The sequence below is a fragment of the Capricornis sumatraensis genome, chromosome 1 (genome assembly GCF_032405125.1).
Source record: "Capricornis sumatraensis isolate serow.1 chromosome 1, serow.2, whole genome shotgun sequence".
NCBI lineage: Eukaryota > Metazoa > Chordata > Mammalia > Artiodactyla > Bovidae > Capricornis > Capricornis sumatraensis.
The window spans coordinates 103776128-103793106 of record NC_091069.1 but is presented as its reverse complement, the minus strand read 5'-3'; the positions used below and the strand labels follow the sequence as shown (position 1 = coordinate 103793106).

Sequence of the window (16979 nt, the reverse complement as noted above, 5' to 3'; positions counted from 1 at the left end):
CCCCCGCAGCTACCCCCCACCCCCATGGAAGGAGTAAGGGAACCTGTTTTCTCTCCCCTGCTGCAGCAGAAGTCCCGATACAGCCTTGCCTAAATTTCTCATCTGGCCTCATTAATTTCTATTGATTAGAGTTCAAGGACCCAGGTTGGTCTACCATTTTGCGCAGTGCCAGCTGCAAGTGGAAATGCTAAACACCCCCCCCCGCCCCCCGCCAGCCATTCTTGGTTATGCCACCATCATCCTTACAGTAAGCATATTCTAAATTCCCATTAAGTATATTCTCCATTGAACCCCGCTGAGTGGAGTTGACAGCCGGCCCTGCAGTGCCCCCTAGCGCCACCTTAGGGAGGCTGACCGGCCAAGACGTGAGTGCCCCTCAGCTGCGAGTCTGGGGCCACAGCCCCTCCGCAGGGCCTGAGGAGCGGAGGCGGCGGACATAAAGCTCCGGTTTCGACGGCGAGGTGGGTCCCCGGGCCCCACTCCCGCCGCGAGGTCGCCGGGCGGCCAGGCACTGGGAGGGCGGGGCTGGGCGGGGCTGGGCGGAGCCTGGACGGCGGGAGCGCCTAGGCCGGCTGGCGCCCTCGGAGCCGCCCGAGGCACCGTGGGGTCTCGAGGCCTGCGGCTCACGGGCTATCGGACACTCGGGCGAACACGATGCGCTCCCCGGGAGAGGGCAGCGGGACCACTCCCGCGGGCGGACTCGGCGAGGAACCCGGAGCCCCCGCCGCGCGGGGAAGAGGGCGGGGACCGTCAGGCCGCGCGGGCTCTTTAAGACCGTATCCGTGCTAACACCGACTGTGAGTAACCTGGCCCCGGGTCCCGGGAGAAACCGTGAGTTGGCTTGGAAAAAATAGACGGATGAGAGTTCAGATCTCTGGGCGTGGAGTTTGGGGAAGTTATGAATGGCGGCCCGGGGCGGGGGAAGGGGTGTGGGTGGTGGTGTACGACTTTGATCCAAACCCTAGGTACCTTGTAAATGTTAACAGGGCTCCTGGAGAGGGCGGTGAGACTAAGCAAGGACAAGTTCCAAAGGGAGGAGAGCCCCCCACGTGGCTTCAGGGCCCACACGTTGTAGTCCTTCAAGATCTCGGTAAGGCCTATAGCTTGTGAACAGGTGGGGTGGATTCAAGATCCAGGAAGCGTTAGGCCACTGCGGTGGATGGAGAGGCAGAGGAATCCACCACCGTGGGCTGTTGGGAGGCCTGGGGCTTCTGGTCTTGAGGAAGTTTCCTGGGCTGAGAGATGGAGCTGCGCCTGCCTTTGGGCCTGGCTCACCAATGGGGCATCCCGCAGCCCCCTAAGGATCTCAGAGAGCACAAGGGCAGGGGTGGAGAGGTGACTGGTGGCTCTGTGTCTCCTTGGCTCCCACTGGGGGTTGGTCTACCGGGCCCTGGGAAGAGGAGAAGCTGAGTGGTCTGATGACACAGGGTGTGCCGAATGAGGATTGTGAAGTCACAGAGGAAGTGGGGTGCTACAGCCAGGCCTGGGGCTGACCTGGGGCAAGAAGAGGAAAGGTGTTGCCCAGGCAGATCTGTGGAAGGGACTCTGGGATCAGCGGGGCACACCTGGTGCCCACGGTGGACTGATGAGTCGGGTGAGGCCACCCTGGCCCAAGGGTCCCCCTCCCCCTCCTCCTCAGGAACGCAGACAGTTCTGTTGTCCACATTCTGGAAACCTTAAACACCACCCACACCATGTGGAAGGAAAGCAGTTGAGAGACTGGGTGGCACATCTGGTTGCTCCCCTCTCCCTCCTCCAGACTCCTCCCGGGCACACCGCCCTTGCTCTGCCTAGCCCCAGCTCTGTGAGCTTTCTGTTCCTCCTGAGTAGCTGACCTCCAGGACCTGGGGTTCCCAGACTCCGGGGAGTGTGCGCCAGAGAGCAGAGGCGTCCTGAAGAGCACCACTGACCCCCACCCTCCTGCTTCTCCAGATGCAGGGGCCTCCATGGCTGTGATAAGCCTTCTGTTCTTGGCAGTGATGTACGTCGTCCACCACCCCTTGCTGGTCAGTGACCGGATGGACTTGGACACGCTAGCCAGAAGCCGGCAGCTGGAAAAGCGGATGAGCGAGGAGATGCGCCAGTTGGAGCTGGAGTTTGAAGAGAGGAAGCGAGCAGCGGAGGAGAAGCAGAAGGCAGAGAACTTCTGGAGAGGGGACACTTCTGGTGACCAGCTAGTGCTGGGGAAGAAGGACAGGGGGTGGCCGTTCCAGGTGGACGGCCAGGAGGGCCCCCTGGGCTGGATGCTAGGAAATCTGTGGAATGCTGGCCTCTTTTGCATTTTTCTCATTTTTGAGCTCCTGCGACAGAACATGCAGCACGAGCCAGCCTTTGAGTCCAGCAGTGACGACGAGGAGGAGGAGGTCCGGGTGGTGCCCATCACCTCCTACAACTGGCTCACTGACTTCCCCTCCAGGGAGGCCCTGGAATCTTTCCACAAACACCACGTCCAGAATGTCACCCGGGACCTGCCCTGCACCTGCGAGTTTGTGGAGAGCTTTGTGGATGACCTCATTGAGGCCTGTAGGGTGCTCAGCCGCCGGGAGGCTCACCCACAGCTGGAGGACTGCCTGGGCATCGGGGCGGCTTTCGAGAAATGGGGAACCCTCCATGAGACCCAGAAGTTTGACATCCTGGTGCCCCTCGTCCCCCCACAGGGCACAATGTTTGTGCTGGAGATGAGGGATCCGGCCCTCGGCCGCCGCTGTGGCTGCGTGCTGGTGGAGTCAGAATGCGTGTGCAAGCGCGAGAAGCTGCTGGGGGACGTGCTGTGCCTGGTGCACCACCACAGGGACCACTCGGCCCTCGTGGGTAAGTCTAACAGCTCCATCAAGGCGGCGCTCTGCACCGGCTCCCACCTGGACGTGTACAAGACTGTACAATGGTTCCGGAACATGGTGGGCAATGCCTGGGCCCTTGTGGCCCACAAGTATGACTTCAAGCTCAGCTTGCCACCGTCCACCACCTGCTGCAAGCTCAGGCTGGACTACCGCTCAGGCCGCTTCCTCTCCATCCGCCTGGTCCTGGGGGTGCAACGGGAAGACACCTTGGTCTACCTGGTGAGTCAGGCCCCCAACCAGGAACAGGTCACCAGTGTGGACTGGCCCGAGTCCTTTGCGGCCTGTGAACACCTGTTCCTAAAGCTGGTCGGGCGTTTTGCTCCCGAGAACACCTGTCACCTCAAGTGCCTCCAGATCATTTTGAGTCTCCGGGACCTTCAGAGTTTACCCCAGGGAGCGTCCTGCCCCATCCTCACCTCTTACCACTTCAAGACAGCCCTCATGCACTTGTTACTGCGGCTCCCCCTCACAGACTGGCAACACGACATGCTCTCCCAACGACTCCAGGACATCCTCTGGTTCCTGGGCCGAGGCCTCCAGCAGAGGTCTCTCCATCACTTCCTCATCGGCAACAACTTTCTGCCCCTGACCATCCCGATTCCCAAGACATTTCGGAATGCTGAGCCTGTCAATCTCTTCCAACACCTGGTGCTAAACCCCATGGCACATTCACAGGCAGTGGAAGAGTTCCACAACCTTCTGGCTCAGGTGAAAGCTCTGCCCTGTTCCTCGCTGGCCGGGGCACATTGACTCATATACAGGCCATTAAAAAGGGGGAGACGGTATTTCTGATTCCTCAGGCGGCAAAAAGAGTTTTATTTCTCAGACACATCAGTGATATGTGTGACCTTCACCTTGCCAGTAGGGGGTTATGATAGATTAAGACACTTAGGTATACATGAAGCAGTTATGAGGGGTCCAGCCTGCAGGGGCTAATCTAGGGTGGGTCTTTGAAGTTTTCTTCTCCTGACTTAACTTTCATCATGACCCAAAGAGGGCCCAGGGAAATGGATGTTATGGGATTGCCTTGCTGCTAAAGAGTTGAGATCTGGAGGGGACCTGTGAAGTTGGGATGTGTAGTAACACTGGAAGTGAAAGAACCAGAGAATACCTCCACTCCAGCTTATTTGTGTGTGTGTGTGAATGACTCCACACACATCCCTTGTAAATTGTCTTCCTTACTGAACTCAGCCCAATTCACAGCCAAGCTGGTAGCACCCCATTTTATCCCAAATACTGTTATGGTAGCTTCTTGTTATTTTAGGATCAGAGTTTTCAGACCTTCATTATTTGAAGATGTTTATTTGCCATTTTTCTTCATTTAGCCCTTTCTTCATGTTATGTGAAATGCAGCTGTTTTATACATCTGAAAAAAACTCCAATGCTACCCAAATAACTTATCAGCATTGATTCACAAAACAAATATTAAGTCGACAATGGCCTGTCCCATAATTGAGATGATGTGTATTCTAAAGTTAATGACATTGCCAACATCTGATGGCCAACTTCGTGCCTGGAAACATCAAAAAACCCTTAAGGAGGACAGTCTCTTGGGAGGCTTGGAGATGAACAATTCCTGTTTCTGAGGGGAGTCACTTGTTTGTTAAATGGAAAGGTTTAGCTACCACATGTAGCTATCCTTCTTTTCAGTCTGGTAATGCCTTTGTATTCTCTCTTCAAAGATGACAAGGTATTATTTGAACTATGTTTGTGAGTTTGCAAAGCAGGGTCATTGCAATCCAGGCCCATTGCCAGGGCTGGACAGGAAGGGGCTGTGAAGCTGATCAGCTCTAACAAAGCCATGATTCCGGAGATGTGATTGGTATATTTCCCCATCTTTCAAAACCCTGGGTATCCTGGGGAGGAGCATTAAGAAATGTGACTCTAGCTGTGGGTGTGGTTGTTTTGGAAATACCAGTGCTATTCCTAGCCAGCACACCAGCACTGCCAGGAGAACCGGGCCCCAAGTTTACCTTGACCTTGGGTGGTTGGACCTCGGGGGGGGTTAGATGCTGGCCGCAGAGGCTGTGCTTATAGAATCCACACCCTCCCTTCCACAAAAATAAATGACAGGGGTCCCAGATGCTGATGCCAGCCAATATTTAGGGCCCCCACTGCTGCACAATAGCTGCTGTGTTCTCACGCTGTCTGTTGGTATCAGCCAGGTACTGCTTTCAAGTTCAGATGCAGTGATGTTGGTCCTCTGCTGGTGGGATTCTGGTGTTTTAAAAACATCCATACGCTTTTGTTTAGAAAGTAATTTGCTGATGTTTTACTTCCAAATCAATAAAGGAGACTATTTTCTGTATCAGCTGGAATCTGGTGTAGTAACACACAGCAGATCAGCCTGTTTCTTTCATCCAGGGCCTCCTGGTGTTTCTCAGTGTATGCGGAGCCAGTCTGCCCTGTGGCTTCCCATCAGCGTGGCCAGTAGCCAGGAAAGAATAATTCAGAATCTTAAGGAACACCTAAGTTACATATTTTCAGGATGCCCACACCAAAATATTCAGCCACACTGAAAGGTCTTAATGTCTACAAGCAATATATATAGACTCCAGAAGGTATATATCTGTCAGGTAGAAAGAAGGTGGATCCAGGACTGGGTGGTTTCTGGTCTAGGAGGAGACACGGAAGAAAATGTAAAGTTATGAGTGGGCAGAAGAATACAAAGCGAATAGTCAGCAAAGCTTGGGTGGGGCAGAGTGTGTAAGAAAGAGTATAGGAAAAACAAGCAGTAATGGGAAGAACAGAGCTGTTGTGCTCTGGGAACATTTCTGCAATAAAAGGGGAAACTTCCAGATATTTAGGAAGCTAAGTTTTATTCTCAAACAATATCTGGCTAGTACCCAGGATACAACAGCAGTTATAGTAATGGGAATACTTAGTGTTCACTGAGCATTGCCAATGGCCCAGACACATCTGGTAATTCATTTAATCCTCACACTATAACCCCGTGAAGTGGGTGCTTTAACCCCTCATCTTACCTAGAAGGAAGCTGAGACTCAGAAGGAATACACAGGGACTTTCCTGGTAGTCCAGTGGTTAAGACCCAGTGCTCTCAATGCAGGGGGCCTAGGTTTGATCCCTTGTCAGGGAACTAGATCCCACATGCTGTGCCTGAGAGTTCACATGTCACAACTAAAGATCGTGCATGCCACAGCGAAGAACCCAAGTGCCACAGCCAAATACATTTTTTTTTTTTAGAGGATACAATTTCTCCCAGTAACATAGCTCGTAAGTGGCAGAGGCTAAAAGAAAGTACCCATCCTACCACCTTCCAGCATAGTCCTGGGAATAAATCAAGATGTAGGGTTTACAGAGTTTTGAAAAGCAAAAAGCACTATATTAATTTTAAGATAAAAGGTGGTATATTATTGTCTGGGAATTCTGGAAGATAGAAATTGTTGGTTCTTCGTTCAGTCTTTAGGTCAGGAATTTCTTTCCACATAGAAAAAGGCATTTGCTCAGAGCCATTTCAGCTACGTGTTGAACCCCAGTGACTTGGTGGTTTATACCAGGAACTACATTATGTACACTATGATATGAGCCAGCTGCAGGCTGGAAGATCTGGGCAAATTTAAGCTGAAAGGTTGTTTGTACAGATAGCCAACTGAGAACACTATTATTCCTCACCTAAACTAAGGCTGTTTGGCATTCGGTTTGAGGAAGCAGAATCTGGGTGAGGAGTGAAAAATAGGAAAGGGGAAATGGCTCCAGCAAGTCTCTGGCCAGTGGGGTGGGGGAGGGGCCCCAGTACTTTCACTCTTGTAGACAGCAGAGCTGAGTTTTGCACACCACTGATGAATCCATCTCTTGGCACCCACTGTAGTCCTAATGCCCCCAAACAAAGACGGCATTCAGAACGGGAGGTGCAAGACCTGTCTGCAGCAGGCGGGCCTGGCTCAGGGATGCAGGGGGTGGAGCTGGCATTGCCTCCCTGCATGTGGAGCCCCAAACAGTCTGCTCAAGAGCTCCGTTATAACCAGCGGACAGCTTTATGGGTCTGCTAGGAGCCTTCCTTTGCCACACATTCCAAGCCGGTTCTTCAGAGGCTCTAGGTTCAGTACCTGCCAGCCTCCCAACCCCCCCCCCCGCTCTTAGATGGTGCACGCAGGGAATCCAGAGGATCACACCCATTCCCACTTCCTGTCACAAATGCACATAGAGAACGATAGCTGGGACCCTAGTGTATCCTGAGTCCACGTGCTCACAGGATCTATTATCTAATTCCTCATAAAGCCTAGTGAAAGGGGGGTACTGGCATCACTGCTTTATAAATGGGGAAGAACATGTGGCCCAGAGGTGAAGATGCCCACCCCAGGATTTAAAATTGTCTTCCAACTTTGCTCGTTCAATATGTATTTAAGCACTTGCTGTGTCCAGGGCTAGCACCAAGCTCTGGGAAAACAATGGTGAGCAAAGACACGCTTTGACCTCATGGAGATGACAGTCTATGGAGGAGACAGATACAAAATAGTCACCCCAGCAGATGTAAAATTAACAAAGGTAGGGACTTCCCGGAAGTCCAGTGTATAAGAATCCGTGCCTTCACTGCAGGGGGCACGGGGTTCCATCCCTGGTCAGGGAACTAAGATCCCGCATGCTGCGTGGCACATGGCACAGTGCAGCCAAAGAAAAACACAAAAACAAAAAACCACAAGGGTGACAAGTTCTACTGATGCCTCCAGTAAGGACGCTTGAGTGTATCCGGGAAGGCCTCCCTGAGGAAGTGACATGAGCTGAAACCTGATGGGAGTTAACGGGGTGAAGATGAAGATGAAAAGGATCCTGAACTTAGGAAACATCACCCTGGGCCCCAGGAGAAGGGGGTCAGAGCAGGTTTGTGGCTGCTGTGGACCAGCAGGAAGGAAACATGGATGAAAAGAGATGTAGGATTGAAGAGACTTTTAGCAACTAAAGAGAGTCCAGCAATGGATCAAGCAGATAGAGTGAGGGAGAGGGAGGTGCCCAGGATGGCTCCTGGGTGCTGATTTCGGTTCCTGGGTAAACTCATTTTATTTCTTCTATCGAACATTGCCTTATGCTAAAGATTTGAAGGTGGTCACTGGGAGCACAAGTTTGTGCAAAAAGTAAATCGGCCTAAAAAGTCGTTTTCAACGGGTAATAACTTTCTTTGGTTACCAAAATGACTGAAGGGCATTCAGTGAGCAGATGGTGTTAGGGACACTGAACAGTCCTACAAAGAGGGCAAGAGTGTCACATGCTAAGAACTGTTTCACCCTGAATGCCAACAGCACCCTTGCAAAGAAGCACTGTGTAAAATGTCATGTGTTAAGAAATTATAGGATGCTCTAGGAATATTTGAGGGAACAGCCTTTTCTCCCATAATACAATTCTTTGGTTGCAATGAGTGGAATGAACAGACAGGCAGCACAAAAACACCTGTCTCACTTCCAATCTTAACCTTACTTTTTTGAGCATAAGATATCTAGGAATCTTTTCGCAAGAATATATACTAGCGAAAGTCTTCATTAAAGTACACACAACATCTTCCATCAGTTCTTCCCCGGCCTGTTAACGCTCTGCATTCCGGCGTCCGCTCCCTCTCACCTCCATCCCACACCCAGTCCATCACTTTCCCCCTCCTTAGTGACTGCTCTGCTGCCCTCACAGCACAGGTCGCGATGGCAAAATCAACCTCTGTTTCCTTGGTCACCTGCCTCCTCCGTTAGTGAATTTCGTGAAAGCAAAGGTGCCGCCCGCTCAGCTCCACGCTCGGTTCTTAGGGCCCAGTTTCGCGTCTAGCGCTTGAAAGGACGGAGTCTCCATACTATTTCGTGAGGTGGGGGCGTGCGCCACAGATCCACTACAGTCCACCCTCACGACTCGAGCCGAGAGCCCTCAATACTGATTTCTCCCTTCCACGCGGCTGGGCCGACACTCCTCGCGCGGAGGACCAAAGCGGTCTGCGCAGGCGCGCCTCCGGCCCCGCCCACGTTGGCGTCATCACGGCCGTTACGGCGACCTGGCGTCTCGGCGCGCAATTTAAAACCAGCTCTGGCGACGCGGAGGACAAGATGAGACCTCCCTGCCCTGGTGAGGCTGTGTGGCGGGGAGGCGAGGCGGGAAGGGCGCGGTGCGAAGCGGTGCGAAGCGGTGCGAAGCGGTGCGAAGCGGGCGGGTCTGAGCGGGGAGTGCGGTTATTCTCGGCCTTGTCGTTGGTTTTGTTTTCCCGGGGCCGAGCGAGGGGCCGGCAGGCTGGGAGAGGAGGGCCGGCGCGGGGTGGGCAGGCGGGCAGGTCCGGCCAATCAGGACGCGGCGTCGGCCCGGGCTGCTCTTCCGGCCTTGAGCCGGATACCAGACGCCTTTTCCTCGGGCTCTTACACCTTGGGTGGTGTCTCTTCTTTTAAAAAAGAGGTTTTCCCGGAGTGCACGTTTGTTCAGGGCCATAGAAGTATGGAGGTTACCGCTATATGGTTATTACGCTTGCATTTATTTTTACATCCTTTCAACAAGTACCCAGTGTCCCCATTGGGCTAGACCCTCTCTCAGATGTAGAGGTCGATTACAATATAGAACAAAATAGATAAGATCCCATCCTTTTAGAGCATGTGTTTTAGTTCGGAAGAGAGGAAACTAAATAGTTACAGATGAGGCTGAGTGCTCACTTTGAGAAGAGCAGACTCGGGGGAGGAACTCAGAGATCTTTAAGATTCTGCAAAACGAGTTCCAGGCAGAAGGAGCAAGCACACAGAAAAGAGTAAGCGAGAAAGAGCCTTACACGGGCAAGGACCATGACATTGTAACTGAACATCGAGTGACGTCCGACCGGTAGGCAGGGGCTTTGTAGGTCTTGTGACGAGGTTTGGAAATTGAGAGTTACTTTTTTTGGACGTGGTAAGTGACTTACCTGAGTGGGTCAGGTGAAAGGGTCAATAATCACTTGGATAAGAGTTTGACGCTAGGGGCAGTGATAAGAACTGCTCAGGGAAGTGGCCTATGGACCGAGAAGTAAATTTGGTCATCATTACTGTATAGCTCCCAGCTCGTTGGTGGCTCAGATGGTAAAGAATCTGCCTGCAATGTAGGAGAGGCAGGTTCGATCCCTAGATCAGGAAGATCCCCTGGAGAAAAGAATGGCTACCCATTCCAATATTCTTGCCTGGAGAATCCCATGGACAGAGGAGCCTGGCGGGCTACAGTCCGTGAGGTCACAAAGAGTCTAAGCTCCAGGCCTGAGCGGCTAACACTTCCACTTTCATTGTATAGCTGGCAAAACCATGGAAATAGGTGAGGACACCAGGAACACCCTGTAGAGAAAACACTTGGGACCAATGTTTAGAAGCTGATTAGAAAAGGAAGGGCTGGAAAAACTCAGAAAAGAGTGGTATAGAAGCCAAGAAGCCTTGGAAATCTCAGAGGCAGAGTGTTGTCAGCTCTTTCAGGTGCCGTTGACTCTCAAGAGGGACGAGGCCTGAAAAGTGACCATTGGGTTTGGCAGCATGGAAGTTGTGGGTGATGATGATGAGACAGTTTTCATACAGTGGTGGGCAATGGGAGCCACACCAGAGGGGTTGAAAAATGAGTAGGAGGTGACGAAGTGGATATACAAAGTGTTTTTGAGCTCAGTAATCCATCGTTGAAAGAATGGATGCAAAATGTTAAAGGGAAGGGGAGAAATTTGAGGAAAGACAATTCTGAGAAATAAGGTGTGGCTCAAATTTCCATTTTAAGTTTCCCTCTTAGATTCCTCCTTTAATGCTTTCTATATCTGTTTTTCTTCTGAGGTCCAACTTCCTTCCTTAGATTGGTTGCAGTGCCCACATTCAAGTAGTCACAAGTCCTCTTGATTTAGCTTCTAAAAGTGTCTATTGCGTCCTTCATATTTTTACTTTCTTTTGTTTTGCCCTCAGCTGAAGTTTCTGTTAATCATACTCTTTAGCTTGTGGGACGCTATCAGGGAAACTTATAAAGCTGTATTTTAAATTCTCTTTTATCCCCAGTCATCATTCCTTTCCTTCCTCTTGCTTGGGCAGCCTTTTAAATTTATATCATTATTTTCTTTTTGGACGTGCTGGGTCTTCGTTGCTGCGCAGGCTCTCCTTGCAGCGAGCAGCAGCTGCTCTTTGTTGTGGCGTTTGGGCTCAGTAGTGTGGCTCCCGGGCCCTAGAGCCAGGGCTCAGTGGTGTGGCACAGGGCTTCACTGCCACTTGGCGTTGGGATCCTCCCGAGCCAGGGATCACAGCTGTGTCCTCCATCGGCAGGTGGGTTCTTTACCCCTGAGCCACCAGAGAAGCCCGTGGGCAGCCTTTTAGTGTTTGTTTAGTGTTTGTTGATGTGTTTTTATGAAACTAATGTGTTCTTATCTAACGTGTGTTATATTGTGGGGTTTTTTCACATCACCAGTTCTGAACCAGCCGAGGTATACATTCTTATTCTCATTTGGAGGATGAGGAAGCAAACCTTTAGAGCATTTACTTAAAATTTCTCCAGCTAGTAAGTGATGGAGCTGGAATTTGAAGCCAAGTCTTCTGATTCTTAAATCTGAAAACTGCCCCCAGGTTCCTTCACCTCTCCCCTCCAGTGATCGTTCCTTGGTCTGCTCTCCTCGGCGGTGGCTATCCACCCTGTTGTCGTTCCCTAGACCTTATCTGCCACTCTCACCCCAGCGCACCCTGCCTCTCACACACGCCTGTCGTTCCAGCTGACTCCTCGTTCTCCAGCTCCAGCAGTCCTTCGACCCAGCAGACCTGTGCTCTGCTTTTCCGTGTCTCTCACCTCTCTCATGCCCTTGTTCCCTTCCTACATAGCTTACATTCCGTGGTCAATCAGTGTAATCACTTCCTTTCTTAACACCCATAACCCCTTACCCTCTTCTTGCCTCTTACACTTGCTTGTGACAAAATCACAACTCTGATTAATCCCTACTCGGCCCCAGGCCCCTTGCACCCTGTCATCCCAAGGGGACCCTAAAGATGCCCAGCGGCCATGCTGTATTCCCTGGTTCACCCCGTGTCCTTCTAGATGATGACTTTCTCTTTGTTCCTGGCGCTCTGGGAAAGCTGCTCTTGTCAGTAGCCTCCAGGTCGCTGAATCTAACGGTCAGTTCTCCACCCTCGCTTAATTTGACCTGTCACGTGCGTTTGATGTGCTTTACTCCTCCCGCCCCTGAAATATTTTCTTCACCTGACTTGTAGAACGCCACCCTCTCCTTCGCTTGTTATACGTTACCCATCTCTTCACTGACTCCTTGTGGTTTCCTTCTCTTCAAACTTGGAAGTAGTCTAGGACTTAGCCTTTTGCTTTTTTCTAACTGTCCTCATGTTTTTGGTCTTCTCATCCCCCACAGCTTTGAATATCCTCTCTGTGCTTACAACATCCACATATATATTAATATATCCAGCCCAAAACTTTTCCCTAAACTCTACATGTAAATATCTGACTCTCTACCCCAGTTGAATGACTAGTAAGCCTCTGAAGCCCAGCAGGCACCAGACTGAGCCCCAGTCTTGCCTCCTTTCCCCGCAGATACGCTTCTTCTGTAGTCCTACTCTCTCGGGCCCTGGTAACTCCCTTCCATCAGTTGTTTAGAGCGGTGTTATCGTTACCCTTTATTCTTCTGTTTCCTCTCATGCCGCACATGTAATCCATCAGGAAATCATTTTGGCTCTACTTTGAGACTATCTTGTTTGACCTCTGCCTACCACCTCCACGGGCTTCCCTGGTGGCTCAGACGGTAAAGAATCTGCCTGCAATGAGGAAGGCCTGAGTTTGATTTCTGCATCCAGAAGATCCCCTGGAGAAGGAAATGGCAACCCACTCAGGTATTCTTACCTAGAAAATCCCATGGACGGAGGAGCCTGGCGGGCTACAGTCCATAGGGTTGCAAAGAGTTGGATACATTTGGGTAGCTACACTTTCTTGCTTGCTTGCTTGCTTTCTCTCTCTCTACCACCTCCACCATCCCCTCTCTGGTCTGAGCCACCAGCCTCTGTTGTTCTGGGGTTGGTTGTTGTTTAGTCGCTCAGTCGTGCCTGGCTCTTTCAGCTCCATGGACTGTAGCCCACCAGGCTCCTCTGTCCATGGGATTTCCCAGGTAAGAATACTGGAGTGGCTTGCATTTCCTTCTCCAGGGGATCTTCCCGACCCAGGAATCAAACTCGTGTCTGCTGAGGAAGGCTTTCTTATCTCTCCTTGCTCTTCTTTGGAAGTCTGCATTCAAATGGGTATATCTTTCCTTTTCTCCTTTGCTTTTTGTGTCTCTTCTTTTCACAGCTATTTGTAAGGCCTCCTCAGGTAGCCATTTTGGTTTTTTGCATTTCTTTTTTTGGGGGATGGTCTTGATCCCTGTCTGCTGTACAGTGTCACAGATCTCTGTCCATAGTTCATCAGGCACTCTATCTATCAGATCTAGTCCCTTAAAATCTATTTCTCACTTCCACTGTACAATCATAAGGGATTTGATTCAAGTCATACCTGAATGGTCTAGTGGTTTTCCCCACTTTCTTCAATTTAAGTCTGAATTTGGCAATAAGGAGTTCATGATCTGAGCCACAGTCAGCTCCCGGTCTTGTTTTTGCCGACTGTATAGAGCTTCGCCATCTTTGGCTGCAAAGAATATAATCAGTCTGATTTCGGTGTTGACCATCTGGTGATGTCCATGTGTAGAGTCTTCTCTTGTGTTGGAAGAGGGTGTTTGCTGACCAGTGCATTCTCTTGGCAAAACTCTATTAGCCTTTGCCCTGCTTCATTCCGTACTCCAAGGCCAAATTTGCCTGTTACTCCAGGTGTTTCTTGACTTCCTACTTCTGCATTCCAGTCCCCTTTAGTAAAAAGGACATCTTTTTTGGGTGTTAGTTCTAAAAGGTCTTGTAGGTCTTCATAGAACCGTTCAACTTCAGCTTCTTCAGTGTTATTGGTCAGGGCATAGACTTGGATTACCATGATATTGAATGGTTTGCCTTGGAAATGAACAGAGATCATTCTGTCATTTTTGAGATTGCATCCACGTACTGCATTTTGGACTCTTTTGTTGACCATGATGGCTAGTCCATTTCTTCTAAGGGATTCCTGCCCACAGTAGTAGATGTAATGGTCATCTGAGTTAGATTCACCCATTCCAGTCCATCTTAATTCGCTGATTCCTAGAATGTCGACGTTCACTCTTGCCATCTCCTGTTTGACCACCTCCAATTTGCCTTGATTCATGGACCTGACATTCCAGGTTCCTGTGCAATATTGCTCTTTACAGCATCGGACCTTGCTTCTATCAGCAGTCACATCTACAACTGGTGGTGTTTTTGCTTTGGCTCCGTCTCTTCATTCCTTCTGGAGTTATTTCTCCACTGATCTCCAGTAGCATATTGGGCATCTACCGACCTGGGGAGTTCCTCTTTCAGTGTCCTATCTTTTTGCCTTTTCATACTGTTCATGGGGTTCTCAAGGCAAGAATACTGAAGTGGTTTGCCATTCCCTTCTCCAGTGGATACATTTTGTGAGACCTCTCCACCATGACCTGTCTGTTTTGGGTGGCCCCACACAGCTTGGCTTAGTTTCATTGAGTTAGACAAGGCTGTGGTCCATGTGATCAGATTGGCTACTTATCTGTGATTGTGGTTTCAGTCTGTCTGTCCTCTGATGCCCTCTCTCAGCACCTGCCGTCTTACTGGGGTTTCACTTACCTTGATGTGGGGTATCTCTTCATGGCTGCTCCAGCAAAGTGCACCCTCTGCTTCTTACCTGGGACGTGGGGGAGCTCCTCTCGGCCACCACCCCTGACCTTGGTCGTGGGCTAGCTCCTCCCGGCCGCCACCCCTGACCTCAAATGTGGGGTAGCTCCTCTTGGCCACCGCCCCTGACCTTGGTTGTGGGGTAGCTCCTCTCGGCCACCACCCCTGACCTCAGACGTGGGCTAGCTCCTCTCGGCCACCGCCCCTGACCTTGGTTGTGGGGTAGCTCCTCTTGGCAGCCACCCCTGACCTCGGACATGGGGTAGCTCCTCTCGGCCACTGCCCCTGACCTTGGTCATGGGGGAGCTCCTCTCGGCCGCTGCCCCTGACCTTGGTTGTGGGGTAGCTCCTCTCGGCCACCACCCCTGACCTCAGACGTGGGCTAGCTCCTCTCGGCCACCGCCCCTGACCTTGGTTGTGGGGTAGCTCCTCTTGGCCGCCACCCCTGACCTCGGACGTGGGGTAGCTCCTCTCGGCCGCTGCCCCTGACCTTGGTCATGGGGTAGCTCCTCTCGGCCGCCGCCCCTGACCTTGGTTGTGGGGGAGCTCCTCTCGGCCGCACCCACGCCACGCAGCACTTGTGTCTGCAGGTGGGTCCTTTGCCACTGAGCCAACAGGGGAGCCCCTGGTTGTTGGTAGTTCCCTACTAATTGGTCTTCCTGCTCGTCCTTTCGGTCTGTTTTCCACAGAACAGCCATAGGGATCTTCATGAAGCATAAGTTAGATCACTTTATGCCTTTTCTCACCATGTTCAATCACTTCCCTTCTCATGGAGGCCAAAGCCTTTACAGTGGCCGTAAGTAAGGCTCATACACCCCTACCCGTTGTCCCAGCCTTACTCTGTTGGGTGCTCCTGAGCTACCAGGCCTCGCAAACATGACACCCCGTGACCTCTCTCACCTCCCCTGCATTCCTCTTGCACCACACTGGCCCCCAGGTGTGCCAAGCATGTTCCTGCCTCTACTCGCTGTTGCCCCTGCTTCCACGTGACCTCCACAGACATGCACATGGTCTTGATTCTGATGTCATGTTCTCGCTGAAACATTTCCTTGACCACTATATTAAAAATGACCTCCCACCTCCATTCCCCAGTCCCATTCCCTTTCCATGCTTTACTTTTCTCCAGAGCTTGTATCTCCATCTAACATGCTATCCGTTTTCTAACTTCCTATTATGAAAATGTTCAAACATACCAGGGACATGGAAAGACTAAGACAGTAAATAGTCTCACACTCACAACCTAAACCCCACAGTTGTTAACATTCTGCCATGTTCACTTTTCTTCCCTGTCACATGGTACTTCATTGCAGGGGCACAAGTTCAATCCCTGGTCGGGGAACTAAGATCCTACGTGCCCAGAGAAAAGAGACATTTTTCCCTTTGGAGTTAGTAAGTAATCTGTGGGTGACTCCTTGGAATATTCTATTTATTTTATATATTTGTATTGTTTATTCTGTCTCCCTGCTGAGATTAGAACCCAGTCTGTCTGAGGTACACAAGCATGTACCTCACCCTTGTCTCAGCATCTCATCTTCTCTGTCTTGCCTGGCATTGGGGTTGAACATGTCTGTTGTTCTGCTAGTCTGTGGGCTTCTCAGAGGCAGCGACTTTTTCTTACCCACCTTTACATCCCGTGCGGTGCTTCAGGCTCACAGTAACTGCCCAGTGAGTATATGTCCAGACTGGCAGGAAGCGTCAGAACGCCTCACTCGCCAAGTAACTCGAACTATAGAAGTTCTGTGTGTGTGTGTGTGTGCGTGTGCATGCTCAGTCATGTCTGACTCTTTTGTGACCCCATGGACTGAAGCCCACCAGGCTCCTCTGTCCATGGAATTTCCCAAGCAAGAAGACTGGAGTGGGTTACCGTTTCCTTCTCCAGGGTTCTTCCTAGCTCAGGGATTGAACCCACATCTCCTGCACTGGCAGGCGGATTCTTTACCGCTGCACCACCTGGAAAGCCCATAGAGGTTCTGCTGCTGCTGCTAAGTCGCTTCAGTCGTGTCCAACTCTGTGCGACCCCATAGACGGCAGCCCATCAGGCTCCCCCGTCCCTGGGATTCTCCAGGCAAGAACACTGGAGTGGGTGCCATTTCCTTCTCCAATGCATGAAAGTGAAAAGTGAAAGTGAAGTCGCTCAGTTGTATCCGACTCTTAGCGACCCCATGGACTGCAGCCCACCAGGCTCCTCTGTCCATGGGATTTTCCAGGCAAGAGTGCTGGAGTGGGGTGCCACTGCCTTCTCCAGTAGAGGTTCTAGCCATAGAATATTAGAATTGGGAAAGATCTTGGTGGGAAATGCGCAGTGAACGTCCGCCCTGGGACAGGCTGTGGCCCCCCTTTAGACATGGGGAGTGTCCTGCTGGAGGTTTCCTGAGCCAGTGTTTCATTCCCTCGCCCTCAGCCACGATGAAGAACTCTCCTTCAGGGCCCCGTGGATGCCACCACGGCA

The 16979-nt window shown here is 51.3% G+C and overlaps 1 protein-coding gene across 1 annotated transcript; it reads left to right on the top strand.

Annotated features, from left to right (window-relative positions):
* Positions 1-1907: 1907 nt before the first annotated feature.
* ITPRIPL1 (ITPRIP like 1) lies at positions 1908-3590 on the top strand. Its single transcript, XM_068967388.1, has one exon. It carries the CDS (start codon positions 1947-1949, stop codon positions 3588-3590), a length of 1644 nt encoding a protein of 547 aa, XP_068823489.1. The 5' UTR covers positions 1908-1946.
* Positions 3591-16979: the final 13389 nt, after the last annotated feature.

Excerpts from the sequence above, each read along its gene's own strand:
- ITPRIPL1 (XM_068967388.1), top strand. The coding sequence starts at position 1,947 with ATGGCTGTGATAAGCCTTCTGTTCTTGGCAGTGATGTACGTCGTCCAC.